Raw genomic sequence first — 19,114 nt, forward strand, 5'->3', positions numbered from 1 at the left:
TTCAACTGGATTTAGGCTACAGGGCCATAACCTAATAGAGGGACAATGTAAATATTCACTATGAATGAATGTAAGTAATAGTTGTGGATATTGTGATGGTATACACATACCTCAGTCGGGCAGTGATGGTGGAATGACTGAGGTATGCGGGTAACTACGGGCGAAGTATATAAGTAATCGTAAGGACAGGAGGTTGATATAAAAGGTAAACAATCGAAAGTGAAACATACTGGTATAAGGCACGGATATCTTCTAACAATATACGACTAAAATATCGAAACCGAATGATATTTATTTTCAATCAGGTCGGATTACGGGCCTTTGCACTCCAGATGGCCAGAGTAAACTATCTTTTGTAGTACCCAAAGGCCTTTGCACCCCGCGAGGTCAGCTGGAATCGAGTCACACGCCTTGACCACTCTTCCCTCTTACCATGCTTGATACGTAGTGAATGCATATAGGTTCCCCCTTCCATACAAACGAGGAAAAACGCTCTGAAATGACCAATATCCGGCAATGGGGTCGGAGGAAGACGCGTGAGAGCTGAAGCCCGATCGTCAACATCCACCTGAGGATCAGCTTTCGACATTGCAGCACAGACTTTCCTACATACACTCTACTACAGGAAGGTTCTGAGGTATTCTGTCATCGCCAAGAGGGCAAGGCTCTGTCCGTATGGCATACTTGTCAACGGTATCTGCTTGTATCCCTCGGTGTCGTCGAACACAGGAGTTCCAAACGACACCAACTTCAACTCGCCAGCTTCGGTGATGTTGTCCAGAACGGCTTGAATTGCCTTCTTCGCAGCATTGACATATCTCTCTTCCTTTGGTATCAGTCTCAGTCTTAGTGCTTTCATGATCCCGTACGCGAATCCAGCCGTGCAAGACGCCTCCAAGTACGATGTCGGATCGTCGAGTATGGTATGCCAGAGGCCAGTTGCGGGGTCTTGGTACTTCACCAATGCATCGATTTGAGCGACGAGGGAGGAGACCAGGAACAACCGAACGCCGTCGGTTTCAGGCAATCGAAGCATTTCGACAAAGTCAGGAATGGCCACGGTTACCCAACAGTTTCCCCTGCCCCATCTAGCCCGCCCAAAGTGGTGCCGTCCATTAAAGGTCCATCCTAGCCACGGCCATAAGAGCAGACTCGAGTAGCTAGGATAAACGCATACCGTGAAACCAAAGACCAGTCTGAACATCCTGCAAATACTTGATACTGTAGACGGTTGGTAAATACGTCACGATCTGCGAGCACACAGACTTACTGTATCAGGAACTGACGCTTAGCTTCTTCAACATAGGCAGGCCGACCCAGTACAAGACCGATCTTTGCCAGAGGCAAGACGGACATCATCAGCGTATCATCCCAGAGTTGCTGGTAGTTGTCAAAAAGATACGTGATGTGCTGCAGACCTCCGTCTTCGGTTCTAGGCATGTCGTACATCACCCACTCGGCCCAAGAGTCCAGATGGGCGAGATAACTGGAGTGCTTTTCTTCATGAAGAAATGCGGCGGTCAACAATGGGGACATAGTATTGACATTCTGCTCTAGAGGGTCAGGCCACCGTTATGGGTCGGAAATGCGATTCACATACTTTGGTCGTTCCAATTTCGAAGCGGTCTTTGAACCACGCTAGGGAAACATCAAGGGCCTCCTGATCACCGGTGATTTCATGAAATTTCCAAAGTCCGTAAAGTCCTGTTTCGCGCTTAAGCGTTTCGTCATTTGATGGCTGAAATAACTAACCAACGCCATGTGTCCACTAGAATACGCTAATCAGAAGTCGGACCCTTTACTAGCAGTGATGATTCTGCTCACCTCCCAATCATTCCATCCTTTCGTATCGATGACCCTTCCATCTTCCAAGGTCATGAAGAACTCTCCGGTCTCATCTTTGATGTTCACCAAGCAATTTATGAGATTGCGGATGTGCTTCAGGGCTTGAACCTACTCAGTGGATGAGGAAACGGCCAACGGCTGCGATTTTTGGCCTCACCTTTCGAGGGTTGATATTTCTAGCTGACATAGCGATGAAAAGGAGCTTTCTGGGCCCGGGATCTGGCTTTAAAGTGAGTAGGGGGCCACAAGCACGGGCCGCGGGCCGCCAGCCGAGAGCATGTGGAGAAATAACCGTAGAGCTGCGGGGCCCCGGACCAACGATCGACTGGCGCGTACCACCGTCAGGCCAGGGGCGATCGCATCACAGGACTTTCCCATCCCCTTTTCATCCACTCATATAAAAAGTTTGCCTGATGCTTCTTGGAGGGACCGAAGCTCCAACTTATCACCATGTCCGACGCGATCAAGCACTTGCAGGAACATGTTGAGGATACCGAGAAAGGCTCGTACCGCACTGGTTCTCCTGCCACTGGTTATTGCTCCCTCTTACTTGTTAATCCGTCACTGGCTAAATACTCTCCACTAGGTCCACCGCCAGCCGGAATTGATGCTGAAGTCGCCAACTTTTTTGCTTCCCAAGATGCACCAGCAGTCGTTGACGATGCAACAAACAGGCGTCTCAGATGGCTCATTCACAAGCGCGTCTTGGTACGATACTCTGCCCTGCCCTGCCTGCTGTCACTCACCATTTCCTGCCGATAGGTTGTCATGGTCGTTACTTACTGTGAGTTTGTTTGTTCCCCTTCCACGTACCCTGTGCTTACATTTCCTCTCAGTTGCACAAACACTGGATAAAGGGTGAGGCTAAATTTGGCGTCCCTCTGCTGCGCAAACGCCTCATGCGATACCCTTCACAGAACAATGAGCTTTGCTTCGATCATGGGCATTCGGACAGATACCCACCTTAAGGGCCAAGAGTATGCCTGGTTGACTACATGTGGTAAGCGTTAATGGTCTGGCTTTTGGAAAGCTTGCTAACTATATTCCAGTCTATATCGCTATGTAAGAGTTGACCGTATCTCACCTTTCGGTTTATGTAACAATGTACACAGTCTCCTCTGGGAATTCCCGACCAATCGGCTCATTCAGCGACTTCCCATTGCAAAATATCTTGCGTTCAAGTATGTGTGCTTCTTCTCCCATGTCATAAAAAGAGGCTTAATTTCTTTGACAGTATCATGGCCTGGGGGGCCGTTCTGGCCTGCACGGCTGCTTGCAAGAACTTTGTCGGTTTAGTTGTTGTACGAACATTCTTGGGTATCTTTGAGTGTGTTTGCCAACCTGCGTTTGTTTTCTTGTAAGCTGGCTCCGATCTTCATAACGCCTTCACTAATGAACAAAGGTCTACGATGTGGTATACCCGAGAAGAGCAAGCTTTGGTCATCGGGGCGTTTTACTCAATGAATGGCTTCCAACAATGCGTCGGCGGTCTCATTGCCTATGGAATCGCCCAGGTCACAGACGCCAAGATTAAGAACTGGCAAATACTATTTACGGTAGGCGATACCAGCCTTGCCTCATTGTCTTTCATTCTAATCGCTAAATCAGCTACTCGGCTGCATCACGTTCGTATGGGGTATCTTCGTCGCATTCTGGCTCCCAGATAGTCCCATGCGGGCCAAGTGCTTTTCCCCCGAAGATCGCATTCTTATAGCTGAACGCGTCAGGAAAAATGATACTGGACTGCAGAACAAAGAGTTCAAGGTACGGCCATCAAGTTACCGCACACTATGGTGTACTCTAATCATGATGCTGCAACAGAAACATCAAGCAAGTACGTTGTGCCTATGCACAGACAAGGTTTACTGTCCTAACCTCTCTTTCAACAGTCGAAGGCCTATTAGATCCAACCGTATGGGCTATTACCTTGATCTCTTTCACAAATGGATTGCCTCCTGGCGGTATCGGTTCTTTCTCGAGCATCATTTTGACGGCATTTGTGAGCACAGCGTGTTCTCGTTACCCGAGCTGCCAGTTTTAACTGTTAAAAGGGTTTCACAGTTCTGCAGACCTACTTGCTCGCCATTGCACAGGGTGAGGCTAGCCCATATTTACATCTTCTTCCCACCTAAATGTTCGTAGGTGTCATTATCATGGCATTCTTGTTCAGTGCGGCATATCTGTCAAAGAGATACAACCAAAAGCTTCTGTTAGCTTTCGTAAGTCGTCGTACTCCAATGTTCGGATGGCCACTTAAATGCCTTTCAATATTCAATAGTTGTATACTCTCCCCAATATTGCTGGCACGATTGTATTCATCTGCGTAGAAACGTCCGCCAAGACCAAAGTCGGGCTTCTGATTGCCTTCTAGTAAGACGCCTCTTTTCTTGGTCAAGAACTTTGGACTGACGATGCCCCAGTTGCACACAAGGTTTTGGCGCTGTTGCAGTCTTGAACTTGGCAGTAATGTCTGGAAATGTTGCCGGAGTAAGCGTAAAACCGTGCTCTGTTAAAGATACAAGTTGACAACAATTCACTTAGCGGACCAAACAAGTAATTGCGTCGACACTGGTGTTCATGTAAGTGCTCTTTTATAATTAAAAGAGTAACTAGAGACTGGAACCTTTCCTAGTGCATGGGCAGTCGGAAACTCTATAGGACCACAAGGTGCTTTTTTCCTTTCTGGTGTTACTTGTGTTTCTATATCTGATGATAATGTGTATTTAGTTTTCCGTTCCAATGACAGTCCTAGATACGAGAAAGCATGGATCGCCCACATGGTTATGTACGGGCTGCAGATCGCCGCCATTTTCTTCCTCAGAGTCCGGCTTATGCGACTGAATGTCTTGAAACGCCGTGCACAGTCGCTGAAAGAGAGTCAGGTTAGCGGTGAAGATTCTGTAAGCTCGTCTCCCTCGAAGGCTAGAATTCGTGTTGACCATCTACCCACCAGGATGAGCATCTTGCCCATCTGCACGCCTTTGATGACCTTACTGACCAAGAAAATCCCGACTGTGCGTATCTGTGCAAAAATCTGCAGGTTTCATGGACTGACTTCCTGAAACAGTCCGCTACGTCTACTAGTACTGATGTTTCTTCACGACGCTGGGTCAATGTTCGAATGTTAAATGTCAGCTCAGTATCATGTGACTATTCTCAGGGCGTTTCTTTACTTTACGGTTGAAAACAAGACGTTTATTTCTGCTAAATAAAATACATTGAGATTTATTTTAACCCGTTGCGAATGAGATGGTACACAGCACGACAAAAGGACGGAAAAACACCAGATCAACGTTCTGCATCTGGAGGTTTGGAAAAAGCAATATCGAGTGTTGTTGCGAGTTGGCTGACATCATTTTCAAGTTGAGATATCCTTGTTTGCCTGTGGATCCTGTTAGTCAAGGAGTACGAAAGTTGTTTAGCACCTACTCGAAGGTGGATCTCTTCCCAAACTCGAAGGCCTGAGAAATACCGAGGGTCTGACAGTTTTGAGTATGCTTGGCTTTCCACGACTGTTCTTTCTCCAATAGTGACTTCAAATCAGGTAGTACACGATCATACTCTCGCTGCATCTGCGACATCCAATCATGCTAGTGAGCCCGTGAAACAAGGACAAAAAGACACTTACCATTCCTGCCCTGGCTGCGAGAGAAGATCCATCATACCTTCCTATACCCGTTACCTCTTGCTTCATTCTCTTCAACTCTTCAAACCATTTCGTTTCATGTTCACTAAGTTCGGGGGAAGCATTATCCATCATATGCTGCAGCATACGGTCCAGTCTAGCCATCAAGTTCTTGTGGGTTTCCTGGACCGTCTGAATACGGGCTTTGTTCGCATCAACATCGGGACCCTTCATCTTTTCCACTAGAGCGTTGAGCTCCGCCGCCTTTTCACAGAGCCGCTTGAGTTCTTGAACCTGTAGCACTGCCCGTGTTTCTGATCGTCGATGTGCGAGCTGAATCTCGCGGATTTGATTAGTGAGTTCAGCGACTGTGTTCGCCAAGTAACGCAAAATCTCCGGGGTCAACATCAACTCGCTGCTTGCAGACGGAGGCAATGACAACTGAGGATTTGAAGGAAGTCCCGATGGATGAGAAAGAATGGCTCCTGGCTGGAATGGCTCAGTCCTAAGCAATGACACATAAGCAGAGGGACCCTCGGTGGGCTTGAGCCATTTATCCTTCTCCTTCACCTCGTTTCCATCGTCAGCCACTGGTGGTAAGCTTTCTGCTCGTGATCGAGGTGATTCCGATCGCAGAACAAGATTGAATGTCGTGATTCTCATTGCGGATGTCAAAATGAAAATGCTGTATGTTAGATAGACGTTGTCGGGAATAGTCACTGCCACCACTGGATTTGAGCACCTAGGGAAGCCTGCATTAGCATGCGGTTTAAATACGAGATAAGCAGCTACTTTTTCTCCACTGAAAAAGTGGATAGAATGGGTTGCACGTTGGTGATAGTGGACTGTTGTAACGCTTCCGCTAGAGTGGAATCTGCGTCATCATCGTTGGCACGCAAGGCAGAAGCAAGACTTTGAAGTACTGGCTGGAGGTGCAGGGCATGTACTCCAAAAGCATGATATACGTATATCGTATCATCGTAGATTGGATCGACAACGAATACCGGATGGTTAGCCTGGAGCAAGTCCAGGAGTTGAGGGGATAATGGCCATAAGTTGGAAACCAGCCCAAGATCGATAGTCTCATACACAGCAAGCATAGGCAACCCTCGGCTTGACTATTGCGCGATTTGAGAATAGTGTATCGTAAATATAAGACAAATTGTACAAACCTTGTTGCTCCACCTGGCTTCTACCTTGTCGACGTCGAGACAAAGATCAACTCGCCCATCCTGGTATGCAATCATCACGACACCTAGATGCTCTGTCTCACCTCCATCTTCTTCAGTGCTGCCAAAGTCGTTACCAAAGGCAAGATAGGTTATGTCAGTCGCCTCATCACCATCACTATGCTCCAGCATCCGCGGCGAAGGTTGCAACAAGAACGGACCTTGCCGTGTAGGCGACGCCTTAATTGTAGAGGGCGGGTGCATAGGAACGGAACGCGAGGTAGCGGGGAACATGCTGCCTGCAGGAAGCTGTTTTACCAAAGCTGATACATATTTCTGCTGATAGTCGTAGATAGTGCTGAGGTTTTTAGACGCTGCAGATGTGCTTCCCCGAGACAGCAGTTCAAGTTTTGCTGAGATAAAACATTCCAACGAATGGACATAGGCAGAAGGTATGGAGCTTGATTTCATTTGTTTAAACCAGTAATGAAGATGGGAAATGACTCACGCATTTTTTGGCATGTAGGGACATATGGAATATATATCCCCAGATCTCATGATAGCATATACTGTCAAAGGACCCCAGTCGGCTTTCCCTTTGCCTAAGTCGAAAGAAGCCACTTCGCGGTCTGCTGGGTCCTCAGCAAGATAAGATCTTCCAGGTTTCTTGTCTGGAACAAAGGACAGTACTTGAAGCGGGTCCTCAGCATCGACTGAGATGTCATATTCTCTAATGCAAAAAGATAAACAGAGTGCTAAATACATAGTGATTGACGAACCTAAGCTTTCCGTCGACTGTCATGACCATCAGTGTAGTACCAGCGTCTCCCCAAGGATGCCATTGTATCTTAGCAATGGGCGGCGAGGTATTTGAGGCATGATGATATTGGCCAACTTGGACAGACCTGCGAAAAGCATGAGATCCCTGTTTATATAGTAAATTCAGAATACATACTTGCAGTCCAACTTGTCTGGAACCAGCCTCAAGAATCCTGAGCGCGGAAGTACAATCACCGCGACTTGAGATGCGCCGGCAACGGCAAGGAGCTTTCCACCAGGATTCAGGGACATATGATGTATTTCAAACTGTACGTTGGGTGTATGTAGAGTCTTCCTGAATTGAGCATAAGGATCCACTATACAGGTATTGAAAGCATACCTTGTATTGTTTCTCAGCACTGTGGCTGATCTTGCCGTCACCCAACTGCGTCATCCTAATTTCCCTGCCTGCTGTAACTATGATATCCGAGTCGCGTAGAACCATGTTTTGTCGTCGCCCGGACGCCGTGGGCCCATCTTGAGTCGCACTGTCATTTCTGAACTTGGGCAGCGTGGTGGTGGATAATTCCAACGAAGATTCCGATTGCGCGAGAGGCCCACTGAATTCCTTTGGCAGAGAAAATATTGGGTGACTACTGAGAGATATCAGGGCGTCCTGGTTGCCAGGCATCGCGTTGAGAGAGAACGTGGTGTTGAGTGAGCTCGAAAAAGATCAAAGCCAGATATGGGTATTTCTTCCCACAGGTACTGACGCGTTGGCTTGCGCGTCCTGTAAAGGCATCTGCCCTCAACCACCATGACTTCCATTGGCACGGGTTACGATCTCTCAGCAAGTACTTACTCTCCAGATGGAAGGATATTTCAGGTAGGCTCAACGGCAGCAGATGTCTTCAGAATACTCACTTTTCTGGAAAGGTCGAATACGCAAACAAGGCTGTCGAGAACTCTGGGTATAGCCCACCGATATCTACATTATTCTGAATTCTTACAAATTGGTTTCATAGGACAGCGATTGGTCTGCGTGTGAAAGGTGGCGTCGTTCTAGCCGTTGAGAAGCTGGTGCACTCCAAACTGTTGGTTCCCGGTGCCAACAGACGGATACAGACCGTGGACAGACATATTGGCATGGTTCGTTGTTCTTTTCAGAGGTCACTTCATTAATAAGAAACCCTTGTTTTAGGCTACAGCAGGTCTACTTGCTGATGGTCGTCATCTGGCCAACAGGGCACGAGACGAAGCATCCAATTACCGTGAACTATACCGGACACCACCCCCATTAAAGGTAGAAGAATTTGGCGCCTTCGATTGATCTACGCTTACCTGCTTCTTTCCTTTAGTCACTCGCAGATCGATTGGGTCTGTATGTGCAAGCTTATACCCTGTATTCATCAGTTCGTCCGTTTGGCATCAGCACCATTTTCGGGGCGGTAGACAAGGATGGCCCGTCACTATATGTCGTTGAACCAAGTGGTGTTTTTTATGTATGCCTCTATCTCTTTCGCCTTCATGTCCGGCTTTGGATCATTATTATGTAGGGCTATCACGGCGCTGCAGTAGGCAAGGGCCGTCAACTAGCTAAAACAGAGCTTGAGAAACTCGACCTAGCATCGATTTCCATGCGTCAAGCAGTGTTGGATGCTGCCCGAATGTACGTGTCCATCCTTTCCTTCCATCCTGATGCCAACTAGGTTCTAGAATCTATTTGGTTCACGACGACGCTAAAGAGAAGGAATTTGAACTGGAGATGTCATGGATCGGTGATGAGACGAATGGTCTCCATTTGCCCGTCCCTAAGGATCTCTTCGACGAGGCGGAGAGAAAAGCAAAGGAAGCTCTTGAAACTTTTGAGTAGAAAGCACAGGCTGTTCATTGTACTCTGCCGTCTAGTTGCCCAAACCAATATTGTCTGCATCACCAGCGAAACAAATCAATGCCTTTAGAATTTCACCATCTACACTATTTGCTCTAGTTCCCGGGCATAAGCCAGCGAGGCTGCAATCAGCTTCTGTCTTGGGATTTCCAGTTGTTCCTCGCCATTACGGACAAACGTGATTGTGGCGCCAGTAAGATCTATCTCCCAGCCCCTCTACGTAATTATAAGAAAAAATGACGGATAGTAAAATCTTATTACACTCAACTTGTTGCGCAAATGCCAGAAGCTCTGACTGTGATGAAAAGAAGAGGAGAAGAGCAGCGTCCTTCAAAGGAAGACTGTTGTATGCGGACTCTTCACAGCTTGCGATCTCATTTCTACACTAATCAATGAAAGCTCGTCAAGTCGAGAGGATTGCGTACCGGATGGTTCCAATTAAGCTGTCGACAAAGTACTTGTACTCTTCTGCTGGTGCCTCAGCCCTAGCATTCCACACTTTGCTATAGCTTCCTTCCATTAACCACCGCTCGAGATTTACCGGGTGGCTAATATATGGATTGTCACCAATGGCATCTGCAGGAAGCGGAAGACTTTCAAGGGTGGTGTGAAAATCTGCTATGCGATTCTGAGTGAGAAGACGGATGAGGTTGAGGCCGCGGATGGGGAATTCTCGTTTTGACGGTGGCAGGTAGGAGCTGGAGGAAGATGAAGAAGCAGTCGAGTCGGCAGCCTGTAACACACACCTGTAATCGTTATAAAACGTCTGTAGCTGAGAAAAGTATCGGTCAAAGGAGGATTCGTCTCGTGATCGTATACTCCAAATTGCGCCGATCTCGAGGATGTCGCCTGCATTAGTATCAGCACCACATTCGGGGAACAAAATCAATGCGTCTGACGAGCAATAACTAGGTCTTCGAGGACAAGATCCCCCTGGGGTATAAGCAAGCCCGCTTCAATCAATCCAATCTGTAGCCAGCTCATCGTCAGGGCAATTTATTCCATTTTTTGTCGTCTAACAAACCTTGAGCTGAGAAAGCAAAGTTCCACATCGTTTGAGATCCGATGGTATCGAGTTGAAGGAGCGCTGAAGATCTTCATACAGAGATACGAGACTGCTCGACATGGCAGTCGGGGGTCAAGGGTCACTACCGGTCGACGCGTGTGCGACGCGTCAGCGCAATACCTGCCAAATCAGGATCCATACCTCTCTCCTTCTCTCCCTCAGCAAATATGGACCACATCGACATGCAGCAGCTCAAATCTGGTGAGGTCAACCTTGGGGTATATGTTTTCGACCTTGTAGTCCGTCACTGCGGCTGACGGTGACCCTAGACTTCAATCATGGCCGTCCAATTCGACGGTGGAGTGGTCATCGGCGCAGACAGTCGTACGACCACAGGAAGCTATATTGTACGACAAATATGCTTCCCTTCGCCCGTATCCTCATTGTTTTTCAGGCCAACCGGGTAACAGATAAGCTCACACACGTCCACGATCGTGTATACTGCTGTCGGTCAGGTTCTGCGGCGGACACACAGGCTGTCGCAGATGTCGTGCATCTTCACCTTCAAATGTATACGTGCGTGTCGTATCGGCATTTCGGGGCTCAGTTCAATAAATGTTGTACAGCCAAACGGCAGGCGCTCCTCCGTCAGTGCACGCAGCAGCGGCTATCTTCCAGAAGTTCTGCTACGAAAATAAGGACGCTCTAAGTGCAGGAATCATTGTTGCTGGATGGGACAAGGAGGTCGGTCCCAGCGTCTATAATATTCCTCTTGGAGGTGGACTGTTCCGCCAGCCCTGGGCTATTGGTGGTACGACCTTCCACGCATCTAGTCCTTTCCCATGTAACAAAGTCTCACAGGCTCTGGTTCAACATACGTATATGGTTATTGCGATGCAACGTACCAAGAGGGATGGGGCCGAGACGAGACTGTGAATTTTGTCAAGAACAGTAAGTCGGCTGGTGCATGCTTGCATCTCCGCTGTTCTAATGATCCTTTCCAGCTTTGGCGCTCGCCATGTCGCGAGACGGTTCCTCGGGTGGTGTAATACGGATGTGTGTCATCACAGAGGATGGTGTTGAGCGACTATTCGTGCCTGGTGATAAGCTTCCCAAGTTCTGGGAAGGCCGAGAGGTCTTAGGTGCTGGAAAGACGATACCTATTGACAGTGGAGCTGTGCCAATGGCCGTAGAGGCATGAATGCATGAAGTCTGGCAATTACAATTTTTTTGTACTCAATTTATTTGAGTGGCTACTCGAGTACATCGACTGAGCGGTACTTCCGACGTAAAACCCAGTGGCTACTCTCGTCCCAATCCGTTCCTTCTTCGAACATCCTCAGTCGCCAGAGGGCCACAGCAATGGCAGCTGAGTCACCCCTCTTGATTGTCTCATCATCAGAGTAGAGAAGAAATGCGTGGCTCCCTTTTTGATCGCCCTTAGCGCTTTTCATGCTAGTCAAGCTGTTTGCTTCAGCTCTCACAGCGCTGGATCGGGCCCGGCGTTCGATGGTCAGAATTCGAAGGAGCAAAGCATGCAATGATGCACGCTGAGGCCGGGCGGGAAACAAAGAAACACCATTATAGAATGGCACCTGCGGACCAGAAAGCTGCTGCGACAGATCTGCCGCAGTGATCTCACCAGAAGATGACGGGTACAGAGTAGACAATGGTATGCTCGGCCTGCATTGAACACCAGGGGGTACTTTTTCTTCCTCTTCTGTCAAGGGTAAAGACGACATTGAGCCCTCTATTTTTCTCTTCGACTGAGGGTCGGACTTTAAGGGTGGAACTACCAATAGAGCGACCGCGTTTGGGTAAGGAATGGTTCCTGTAGATTTGACGTCCTTGAACTCTTCACGAGTGAGTCTCCGTAATATTGGCGGTACAGGGTTCCGTTTGGGCCAACACTCCATCTGATCTGCTAGTAACTGTAGCTCTTGCAGGATACGGACGCGTAAAAGATGTGATATCTGCTTAACTACAAGCGAATGCAGATGGGGGTTAGTGGTAACGCGTCGAAACAGATCTGTAATGCCGCAAGATCAATCGCGGACAGCACACGCAAAGACATTTTGTGACTGACTTGGGTCCATATTATCGAAGATGCGTTTCCAGCATAGGACGTACGTGGATCTGCCTGACCTGCGTGTGGCAAACTTGGAATGCTCAAGTCCGTCAGGCATGATGATACTCCTGCTATCGGAGCGGTTGGCTCTCGGGGCAGGTAATCGTAATAATCCAAGGCGTATAAGAAAATCTATTGAATGAATTGGTCACGCCGCAAGTCATGAATATCAGCATCATACCGGTCGGCAAATCTTGTTGAGTGACCATGCATCTCCTAGTTGAAGAAGACACCATTCGTACTGGATGAAAGTTTGCTTTAGCGGCACCTGAAAGAAATCGTCGGACGCGTACATACGGTATGGCGATGACCACCACTTTCGTTCCTCTGCTGTCATCTCTCTAGGACTCTCCATGCTTCCCTGCCGTGGCTTAGCACCTTTCGCGATGAAGACACGAGGCGGCAGAGTTTTACGTCGCACATATTGCTGAGAACTGGTAATCGGATTGTCGGGCAATAACAGTATGGACTCTGAGTAATGCGAGGGATCAAAAGAAGGGCGTGGCGGTACAGGCTCGTGCCGTGAAAATTGTCGTTTTCGCCTTACGAAAAATTGTTGGTGCTGCTGCTGCTGTGTAGGTTGGTCGGCGAGCTTGGCGATGAGACGTGGCAGAATACGTGGCATGTATGTCGAGTCAGGCGGCGTCGAAGTAGTCGTTCGAGGCAAAGTCGGTGACCAATGGCATTGGCCCGGTTACGTAGCCTGTTTTCTTCAACGACGGTGCACAAGGTTGCGGCGCTGATTCTTCGGTTACTCCTGGCTATGCTTTCGTTTATCTATAATTGTCCTCTTGACTGACACGAATCGACCGCATGACCGGCCTTCTAGCGACCTCTAAAAGCCTATGGCAGAGGTCCTGGCGCGCAAAGGAATCTCCCTATCGTTCCGCGATGAACGACCTCGACGAGAAACACTCTGCCGGACCAGTCACCTTGGCTGTAGTGGGATGCGGGCAACGAGGGAAGGTGCACATATTCAATCCATTGTGTATATACGTTATCGCTAAAGAAAGGTTCACTGGCAGGCATACGCCAAATATGCTCTTCAATGTCCAGATCGCTGCAAGGTCGTCGCCATCGCAGAGCCTCGCTCGGAGACGCAAAAGTACTTTGCTGACCTGCACAGCGTCGATAACACACTTGTATTTCGCACCTGGAGAGACCTGCACGCTGCCTCTGCAGAAACACTGGGCACCATCGGAAAACGTCTTGCGGATGCCGTGATTATAGCCGTGCAGGACTATATGCATGTACAAGTCGCTGAAGCTTTTGCGGAGCAAGGATACCATATCCTATGTGAGAAACCTATGGCCACAAGCGTAGATGATTGTATTAGAATGGAGACGGCGATCAAGAAGGCTGGGATTATATTCGGAATGGGACATGGTATGTTCAGTTCTAAACTCGTGATGGCTAAAGATATAAATGTTCGCAGTGATGCGTTACTCTCCTTATAGCCAAGAGATATCAGAGATCGTCCAGTCAGGACGTCTAGGAAGACTGGTAAACCTTGTTCAGGTGGAGCCTGTTGGATATTACCATTTTGCCCATTCTTACGTGCGAGGAAACTGGGCGAAGGAGGCCAAAAGTTCGTTCTCCCTCATGACCAAGAGTTGCCAGTACGTCCTTATCTCCATGCAAACCAGATACGCGTTGAATATGACAATAGTGATATCGACATTATCTGCCACTGGCTCTCCCCCTCAATCCCGGCTCGTGTGTCATCTTTTGGATCACTACAGCACTTTAGAAAATCTGCCAAACCTATAGAAGCCGGTGCTGCTACTCGTTGTATTGACTGTTCAATAGAGAAAATGTGTCCGTACAGTGCCAAGAAGAGTGAGGAATTCGCCGTTGCTCCAATATATAACTGATTTCTTCTCCGAAGTGTATCTGGATCCCGTATCAAAGGGCAACAAAGGATGGCCCGCCGAGACTATCGTCGATGGTATTCCCGACATCGAAAACATAGCAGAAGCCCTGAAATCCGGTCCCTATGGCAAATGCGTCTACGAAAGCGATAACGACGTCTGCGATAACCAAGTGGTCAACCTCGAATTCGACAATGGAAGCACGGCGTCGTTTACTATGATCGCTTTCACATCTCTGATATGCGACAGACAACTCCGCATGCATTTTACGCATGGAGAAATTGTCGGAGACATGAACAAGTTTACGGTTACTGATTTTCGGACGAGATCGACTACTACACATATCCCGAAGGACGAGGGCGGTGGCCATGGCGGTGGGGATCTTGGTTTGATGCGGTCTTTCGTGAAGGCTGTTCGAACAGGCGACCAAAAAGTCCTGGGTACTGACATCGTGGAAGTCGTGAAGGGCCATCTGACTGTCTTTGCGGCTGAGACGAGTCGTAAAGAAGGGCGGATGATTAATTGTGTCGAGTATGAAAAGTTAGCACGAGAACGGGTGACTGCAAATTTTTCAGGATAACAGATTTTTCCATTTCATCTACTATACTTTATCTTGGCCCACAATCTCTACTGTACAACAACCAAGTTCTTTATTTTTATCACTACAAACAACAAGACAATTAACTGGTACGACGAACAGATGTAAAATGGCAGATGGGATAAATAGTTACTGATGTAGCTAGTCTGCCCAATAATGAAAGAACACTGTAAACCTTGTTAATCAAGAGGAAGGAAGATAGATACAGATCCAAACGACACCCTGGCACAAACCGCAGATATATACGATTTGCATCAGGGTTCTAAATGAAGGCCTTAAGGACTTCGGGCCCGAGAACCCACGCTCGCCCAACTGGACATTGATATCTCGCTGCCAAAATTACTGCACAGCTCATCTGAGTCTTGCTCGTCGAATTCAGAGACAGAGCTCTCAGAGGATGCCACAGAAGCGACCGCATCATGGTCGCTGCCATCGGACAGCACCAAGTATTCGACGTGCAAGGCTGGAGAGAACGAGTGGTACTCCCTATTCGATACATTAGAGAAAGGCGTGTCAGGACGAGATGACGGCGCCGAGAGCAGCTCAACACCATGTTCCTGATCGAGGTCAACAGGGTGAGAGAGTGAAAGACTGGGAATCGAGCTTGGTGAGAACGCGAGTGGCGGGAAGGGCTGGTCGGATGCGATCTGTGGCGAAAGTGCAACAGAAGGAGCCGGAGTTGGGAGACGGCCTGGGGGGGACGTCGGAGATGGTGACCGTAAAGTTGAACGCGAGGACGTGAGATGGATTTCCGGCAAAGTGTGGGGGAGCGGTGACGACGTCGGCGACGCTGATGCTCTGCTGATATCAGTCACGGTCGTAGGCGTTGACAGTGTAGAAGAATTGAATATAACATGTGTTGGGATCAACGCAGGATAAGGGATAGCGATATTGGACTAGGTGGAAATACGCAGTAAGTCTCACAAAGGTTTCAGGTAAACGGAGGGTCACTGACCTGGTCCAAGGCTGACTGTTCGGATGCAGCGTTCCTTCTGAGCCGGAGAGTTGAAGAGTTACTTTTGTCCACTTCATTGCGCCATTCGTGGACTTCGTGGGAGATGAGTTTCTCGAGCTCATAGGTGCTCTTATCATCGTCGTCCGTATCGCCACCATCGTCAGACCGCTTGCTCCGAGCCTTGCCCTTCGATGGGATGGACGCAGCTACGGCAATTGGAGATTCCCTTTGCTTCCTCCGAGCCTTGCGTTTCGCAATGAATTCCTCAGCCCATTTCTCCAACCTGGGAGCTATGTGGGGTTCGTAGACGAACTGTGGGAGCTCAGACATATATGCAACGAATGCGATGTAGCGGCTTACCTCCTTGAAAGCGATACCTGCAGCTACAGTACCGACAATTGCGAGAACATATACTGCAGGAGCGGGCATGTTAGGAAGAAGGGGTGTGGTAGAAGGATAAGTACCACCCTGGCTTCGGCACCCGCGCCGGCGAATGGTATTAGCGCCGTCGGCATTTCGTCATTTGCTACAAGCACTGCCTCCTTGCGATTAGGGACATATCGAAACTGGAGAATCCTAGCGACGTCCTTTGCGTTATAGGATTCCTCTTCCTGAGAAGGGCTAGATAATTCATTATTCTTTCATGTGATGTTCTTAAACCAGTACTTCTGGACCGTATCTATGTGCATGTTCCTGGAGTCGCTGCATCTCTCCCAACTTTCATAACCTGCCATATAAGAGATGGAAGGATCAGAGTTTACTTCGTATCGGTCGAGGGAGCCTATCTCGTTTCAAGACCTCCTCAGCGATACAGCGTACACTCTCCCAATCTACTGCGACGCCTTCTGTCTCGCACGCTTTCCGGAAAGTCGGATTCGAGTACATCACCCATGCAATTCTTTCTTCGTTGGTAGGTGCTCCAGGTGGCTCCACCTCAAAATCTGGTTCTTTCGCATAGCTAAGCATTGCCACGCGTATGAGTATTGCGCTAGGGTACGTGTTAAGAAGTGAGAACTCCGAAACATCTGACAAAACACGTACGCAGTTAGACCGAATACAGGTTTGGTGCCCCCAGCCTCGCGGCCGGTCAGAAACCAATGAACACGCAGTTGGCGGCATTCACCGTCAGGCCCTGGAGGTAAATTGTAGTCCTGGTATGTGTGATGGGGGACTTCAAGGGACGCAATTTCTGCGTTCAAAGGATATTCAGAGGATACGAATGCTTTGAGGGGGTGAGAAAAGAGAGAGGCCACTTCTGATGAATTGAGAATCGGCTGTAAGGTTGGTTAGCTGCACTTTTCATAAAAATATGAATTGAAACATACTCGCAATGTGTTATCCACGATGAGCACGACGACCCTAACCATAAATTCAACGCTAAATGAGACAAGGTGAAGATAGAGTACTGACGGGACAACAATCAACTGGTTTGACGCTATAAAAGGATCCAGAACGCAGAGAAGGGGGACTTTGCGACGATCCCGAGGTAAACCAATCTGTTTGATGAGAACCTTTGTAAGGGTAAATAGATGGAAATAACGATATAAAGATACCTCTTCAAAGGCCTCCCTTCGCTATAGGAGGCGTGTATGTAGGTGGGCGACAACTTAGCTTATACTGACAACTCACAGCGGCATCTTCGAAGTTCTTATCTTCTGGATCGACCTTTCCTCCAGGTAAAGACGTATCGCCAGCAAAGGTCCTGAGCGTCGCAGCCCGGCTTCACCGTTGGCTATTAAACGAGCAGCACAAAGACCTAGATGGCGTACATACCTACCGGCTTAACAGGACGTGCAGCTCGCCCGAGCGGCCAACGAATAGGGCGACAAGGACGGCAGCACATTTTGATCTTGGAAACTTGAGACGCGGCTTTGGTAAACGGTACGAAGCCAAGGTCCGTATGCATCTAATTACTACTCTCTGAACGAAGGAGATAATGTTGTGCGATAAAGACATACTGCCGGGATTCCTTGCTGAGATGCGGCACCTCTCTGACCTGGCTGAGTTTCAACTTCGGTCGGTGGTACTTTAGGAGATTGATAGGCTTTGGTCCTCTGTACGCTGGGCGCGACGGCATTGAACGTGGCGGTAAACCGTAGAGCGGAACGCGATACACGTGATTGTCAGGACTCGGATATTATCATTATTTATTTTATTATTATATTACCAGCATATTATTAGCTTTGCACTCGCTCAAATACGTTTTGTTTCACCTTAAATCTCTCCTACTTGCTCAACCATTTTCTAGCGTCGGCCACGGTTAGCAACGATGTCTATGGTTTCAACGTCTCGTGTTGCGGCAGGGTCGTAAAGCTGCAGTCGTAGTGTCCTTGAGCATGAATTTACCGATATTTTTCGAACTTGACACCTGGGGAGCAGGGGTACATGGGCCTATACACGTCCAAACTCAATGTCAAAGACAACTTGGTATGTCCCGAAACAACTCTTCTTACCGCTAGCGCTGATATCCCCTTTAATGTAAAAATTTCGCAGCGCACACATGCCATCTTTGTAAGGACATGAAACGGTAGACTTGTCAACATATTACAAGTGAAAAATTGCAAGGATTTCCCGCGCCTCACAATCACCCCGAGTCGTGTATTACTTGATTTCATGTGACCCCTTCCTGGGAGATCAGAACTGGAGGAAGAAGCAAGGACACGGACGTTGAACATCTGGACCTGTGCATGCCGGCAAACGTAACGACAAGCCGTCGTGGAACCGACGTCCAGCTGCGAACGTTCGCGACCAAAATTATTGGGTACTAGTAGTTGGACGGCGGAGAAGCCATGCGGATATTAGGGGACAGTCAAGCGAAACACCAACAAATCGAAGGAAATGCAAAATGTTTTACTATTCTTATCACGTTGACGGCGGGTCTAGGCAGTCACTCAGGCGCGAAGTCGAAGTAGGTCTGAGGTAGACTGAAATTCCAAGCGTTCTAGCTGGCGCATTCATACAACGGTAACGATGATGGCTTCCACTACCGTGGTAGGCTATCCCTTTGGACGCCGATAGCAAGGGCTGACGGTCTCTATACGCCACAGAACTCACGCAAACATCCCATAATGGGAGCAAGGCCTTGATTATTTTAATGGACGCGGGTATTCTACGGCCTTTGATTTTTCACGCCGAAAAAGATAAGAACCCAATTAATTATTTGATGGTCCTCGTCCAGTTATCTCGTCGTGAGGTTCCGGTACCCGAACCAACGCCCTAGAGCGAGGTCCGGAGTACGGAGTACGAGATATGTGGATGACGAACCCC

At 48.4% G+C, this 19,114-nt stretch overlaps 10 protein-coding genes across 10 annotated transcripts; 4 read left to right on the forward strand and 6 right to left on the reverse strand.

Moving 5' to 3' along the window:
* Positions 1–405: 405 nt before the first annotated feature.
* Positions 406–2,095, reverse strand: BT62DRAFT_985649 (glycoside hydrolase family 105 protein). Its single transcript, XM_043189955.1, has 7 exons — positions 2,003–2,095; positions 1,825–1,953; positions 1,753–1,768; positions 1,601–1,704; positions 1,271–1,548; positions 1,178–1,221; positions 406–1,128 (listed from the first exon to the last, which is right to left on the reverse strand). The coding sequence occupies exons 1-7, from the start codon at positions 2,030–2,032 to the stop codon at positions 620–622; spliced, it is 1,110 nt and encodes a 369-aa protein (XP_043042831.1). The 5' UTR covers positions 2,033–2,095; the 3' UTR covers positions 406–619.
* Positions 2,096–5,067, forward strand: BT62DRAFT_929302 (MFS general substrate transporter). The gene is made up of 21 exons (XM_043185692.1): positions 2,096–2,377; positions 2,432–2,553; positions 2,608–2,629; positions 2,682–2,703; positions 2,763–2,845; positions 2,895–2,907; positions 2,958–3,026; positions 3,080–3,202; positions 3,248–3,401; positions 3,454–3,609; positions 3,667–3,679; positions 3,735–3,844; positions 3,897–3,939; positions 3,988–4,064; positions 4,124–4,215; positions 4,266–4,332; positions 4,387–4,424; positions 4,478–4,512; positions 4,573–4,745; positions 4,799–4,859; positions 4,913–5,067. The coding sequence occupies exons 1-21, from the start codon at positions 2,296–2,298 to the stop codon at positions 4,927–4,929; spliced, it is 1,572 nt and encodes a 523-aa protein (XP_043042832.1). The 5' UTR covers positions 2,096–2,295; the 3' UTR covers positions 4,930–5,067.
* On the reverse strand, positions 5,028–8,130 carry BT62DRAFT_945513 (uncharacterized protein). Its single transcript, XM_043187948.1, has 9 exons — positions 7,799–8,130; positions 7,595–7,749; positions 7,419–7,544; positions 7,148–7,369; positions 6,643–7,099; positions 6,263–6,588; positions 5,474–6,212; positions 5,275–5,417; positions 5,028–5,227 (listed from the first exon to the last, which is right to left on the reverse strand). The coding sequence occupies exons 1-9, from the start codon at positions 8,087–8,089 to the stop codon at positions 5,134–5,136; spliced, it is 2,553 nt and encodes an 850-aa protein (XP_043042833.1). The 5' UTR covers positions 8,090–8,130; the 3' UTR covers positions 5,028–5,133.
* Positions 8,131–8,197: 67 nt separating this feature from the next.
* On the forward strand, positions 8,198–9,440 carry BT62DRAFT_945514 (20S proteasome subunit). The gene is made up of 7 exons (XM_043187949.1): positions 8,198–8,284; positions 8,335–8,369; positions 8,424–8,547; positions 8,600–8,701; positions 8,757–8,900; positions 8,955–9,067; positions 9,115–9,440. The coding sequence occupies exons 1-7, from the start codon at positions 8,216–8,218 to the stop codon at positions 9,269–9,271; spliced, it is 744 nt and encodes a 247-aa protein (XP_043042834.1). The 5' UTR covers positions 8,198–8,215; the 3' UTR covers positions 9,272–9,440.
* On the reverse strand, positions 9,365–10,481 carry BT62DRAFT_678235 (uncharacterized protein). Its single transcript, XM_043181840.1, has 6 exons — positions 10,314–10,481; positions 10,189–10,258; positions 10,036–10,138; positions 9,715–9,987; positions 9,558–9,669; positions 9,365–9,505 (listed from the first exon to the last, which is right to left on the reverse strand). Exons 1-6 carry the CDS (start codon positions 10,413–10,415, stop codon positions 9,371–9,373), a joined length of 795 nt encoding a protein of 264 aa, XP_043042835.1. The 5' UTR covers positions 10,416–10,481; the 3' UTR covers positions 9,365–9,370.
* A 24-nt stretch (positions 10,482–10,505) lies between these two features.
* BT62DRAFT_929305 (20S proteasome subunit) lies at positions 10,506–11,933 on the forward strand. The gene is made up of 6 exons (XM_043185693.1): positions 10,506–10,573; positions 10,625–10,702; positions 10,750–10,871; positions 10,922–11,106; positions 11,157–11,246; positions 11,300–11,933. The coding sequence occupies exons 1-6, from the start codon at positions 10,523–10,525 to the stop codon at positions 11,494–11,496; spliced, it is 723 nt and encodes a 240-aa protein (XP_043042836.1). The 5' UTR covers positions 10,506–10,522; the 3' UTR covers positions 11,497–11,933.
* Positions 11,549–13,048, reverse strand: BT62DRAFT_887790 (uncharacterized protein; the record flags this gene model as incomplete). Its single annotated transcript, XM_043182929.1, has 4 exons — positions 11,549–12,324; positions 12,358–12,555; positions 12,605–12,664; positions 12,721–13,048. The coding sequence occupies 4 exons, from the start codon at positions 13,046–13,048 to the stop codon at positions 11,549–11,551; spliced, it is 1,362 nt and encodes a 453-aa protein (XP_043042837.1).
* A 94-nt stretch (positions 13,049–13,142) lies between these two features.
* Positions 13,143–15,145, forward strand: BT62DRAFT_678333 (NAD(P)-binding protein). Its single transcript, XM_043181841.1, has 5 exons — positions 13,143–13,389; positions 13,449–13,809; positions 13,859–14,042; positions 14,093–14,262; positions 14,312–15,145. Exons 1-5 carry the CDS (start codon positions 13,237–13,239, stop codon positions 14,872–14,874), a joined length of 1,431 nt encoding a protein of 476 aa, XP_043042838.1. The 5' UTR covers positions 13,143–13,236; the 3' UTR covers positions 14,875–15,145.
* BT62DRAFT_678230 (uncharacterized protein) lies at positions 14,967–16,310 on the reverse strand. The gene is made up of 3 exons (XM_043181839.1): positions 16,208–16,310; positions 15,848–16,159; positions 14,967–15,788 (listed from the first exon to the last, which is right to left on the reverse strand). The coding sequence occupies exons 1-3, from the start codon at positions 16,274–16,276 to the stop codon at positions 15,168–15,170; spliced, it is 1,002 nt and encodes a 333-aa protein (XP_043042839.1). The 5' UTR covers positions 16,277–16,310; the 3' UTR covers positions 14,967–15,167.
* Positions 16,311–16,465: 155 nt separating this feature from the next.
* BT62DRAFT_945529 (uncharacterized protein) lies at positions 16,466–17,950 on the reverse strand. Its single transcript, XM_043187950.1, has 8 exons — positions 17,806–17,950; positions 17,625–17,753; positions 17,477–17,567; positions 17,401–17,421; positions 17,258–17,343; positions 17,173–17,206; positions 16,889–17,121; positions 16,466–16,835 (listed from the first exon to the last, which is right to left on the reverse strand). The coding sequence occupies exons 1-8, from the start codon at positions 17,922–17,924 to the stop codon at positions 16,598–16,600; spliced, it is 951 nt and encodes a 316-aa protein (XP_043042840.1). The 5' UTR covers positions 17,925–17,950; the 3' UTR covers positions 16,466–16,597.
* Positions 17,951–19,114: the final 1,164 nt, after the last annotated feature.

The sequence above is a fragment of the Guyanagaster necrorhizus genome, assembly GCF_019112545.1.
Source record: "Guyanagaster necrorhizus MCA 3950 unplaced genomic scaffold BT62scaffold_6, whole genome shotgun sequence".
NCBI classification, from domain to species: Eukaryota; Fungi; Basidiomycota; class Agaricomycetes; order Agaricales; family Physalacriaceae; genus Guyanagaster; species Guyanagaster necrorhizus.

Excerpts from the sequence above, each read along its gene's own strand:
- BT62DRAFT_985649 (XM_043189955.1), bottom strand. The coding sequence starts at position 2,032 with ATGTCAGCTAGAAATATCAACCCTCGAAAG. Across the intron at positions 1,549-1,600 it reads TCGAAATTGGAACGACCAAA|AATGTCAATACTATGTCCCC; the intron begins GTATGTGAATCG and ends CCTCTAGAGCAG. Across the intron at positions 1,129-1,177 it reads GACTGGTCTTTGGTTTCACG|GATGGACCTTTAATGGACGG; the intron begins GTATGCGTTTAT and ends GGCCGTGGCTAG.
- BT62DRAFT_929302 (XM_043185692.1), top strand. The coding sequence starts at position 2,296 with ATGTCCGACGCGATCAAGCACTTGCAGGAACATGTTGAGGATACCGAG. Across the intron at positions 3,027-3,079 it reads GCAAAATATCTTGCGTTCAA|TATCATGGCCTGGGGGGCCG; the intron begins GTATGTGTGCTT and ends TTTCTTTGACAG. Across the intron at positions 4,746-4,798 it reads AGGTTAGCGGTGAAGATTCT|GATGAGCATCTTGCCCATCT; the intron begins GTAAGCTCGTCT and ends TCTACCCACCAG.
- BT62DRAFT_945513 (XM_043187948.1), bottom strand. The coding sequence starts at position 8,089 with ATGCCTGGCAACCAGGACGCCCTGATATCTCTCAGTAGTCACCCAATA. Across the intron at positions 7,370-7,418 it reads ACAGTCGACGGAAAGCTTAG|AGAATATGACATCTCAGTCG; the intron begins GTTCGTCAATCA and ends TTTTTGCATTAG. Across the intron at positions 6,213-6,262 it reads ACTTTTTCAGTGGAGAAAAA|GTGCTCAAATCCAGTGGTGG; the intron begins GTAGCTGCTTAT and ends AGGCTTCCCTAG.
- BT62DRAFT_945514 (XM_043187949.1), top strand. The coding sequence starts at position 8,216 with ATGACTTCCATTGGCACGGGTTACGATCTCTCAGCAAGTACTTACTCT. Across the intron at positions 8,370-8,423 it reads AAGGCTGTCGAGAACTCTGG|GACAGCGATTGGTCTGCGTG; the intron begins GTATAGCCCACC and ends TTGGTTTCATAG. Across the intron at positions 9,068-9,114 it reads GTGTTGGATGCTGCCCGAAT|AATCTATTTGGTTCACGACG; the intron begins GTACGTGTCCAT and ends ACTAGGTTCTAG.
- BT62DRAFT_678235 (XM_043181840.1), bottom strand. The coding sequence starts at position 10,415 with ATGTCGAGCAGTCTCGTATCTCTGTATGAAGATCTTCAGCGCTCCTTC. Across the intron at positions 10,139-10,188 it reads CGAAGACCTAGTTATTGCTC|GCGACATCCTCGAGATCGGC; the intron begins GTCAGACGCATT and ends ATACTAATGCAG. Across the intron at positions 9,670-9,714 it reads AGCTTAATTGGAACCATCCG|AAATGAGATCGCAAGCTGTG; the intron begins GTACGCAATCCT and ends TGATTAGTGTAG.
- BT62DRAFT_929305 (XM_043185693.1), top strand. The coding sequence starts at position 10,523 with ATGGACCACATCGACATGCAGCAGCTCAAATCTGGTGAGGTCAACCTT. Across the intron at positions 11,107-11,156 it reads CCAGCCCTGGGCTATTGGTG|GCTCTGGTTCAACATACGTA; the intron begins GTACGACCTTCC and ends AAAGTCTCACAG. Across the intron at positions 11,247-11,299 it reads TGTGAATTTTGTCAAGAACA|CTTTGGCGCTCGCCATGTCG; the intron begins GTAAGTCGGCTG and ends GATCCTTTCCAG.
- BT62DRAFT_678333 (XM_043181841.1), top strand. The coding sequence starts at position 13,237 with ATGACCGGCCTTCTAGCGACCTCTAAAAGCCTATGGCAGAGGTCCTGG. Across the intron at positions 13,390-13,448 it reads GATGCGGGCAACGAGGGAAG|GCATACGCCAAATATGCTCT; the intron begins GTGCACATATTC and ends GTTCACTGGCAG. Across the intron at positions 13,810-13,858 it reads TATATTCGGAATGGGACATG|TGATGCGTTACTCTCCTTAT; the intron begins GTATGTTCAGTT and ends AAATGTTCGCAG.
- BT62DRAFT_678230 (XM_043181839.1), bottom strand. The coding sequence starts at position 16,276 with ATGCCCGCTCCTGCAGTATATGTTCTCGCAATTGTCGGTACTGTAGCT. Across the intron at positions 16,160-16,207 it reads CAGGTATCGCTTTCAAGGAG|TTCGTCTACGAACCCCACAT; the intron begins GTAAGCCGCTAC and ends GAGCTCCCACAG. Across the intron at positions 15,789-15,847 it reads AACAGTCAGCCTTGGACCAG|TCCAATATCGCTATCCCTTA; the intron begins GTCAGTGACCCT and ends ATTTCCACCTAG.
- BT62DRAFT_945529 (XM_043187950.1), bottom strand. The coding sequence starts at position 17,924 with ATGCCGTCGCGCCCAGCGTACAGAGGACCAAAGCCTATCAATCTCCTA. Across the intron at positions 17,207-17,257 it reads AACCAGTTGATTGTTGTCCC|GGTCGTCGTGCTCATCGTGG; the intron begins GTCAGTACTCTA and ends ATTTATGGTTAG. Across the intron at positions 16,836-16,888 it reads CCTGTATTCGGTCTAACTGC|CGCAATACTCATACGCGTGG; the intron begins GTACGTGTTTTG and ends CACGTACCCTAG.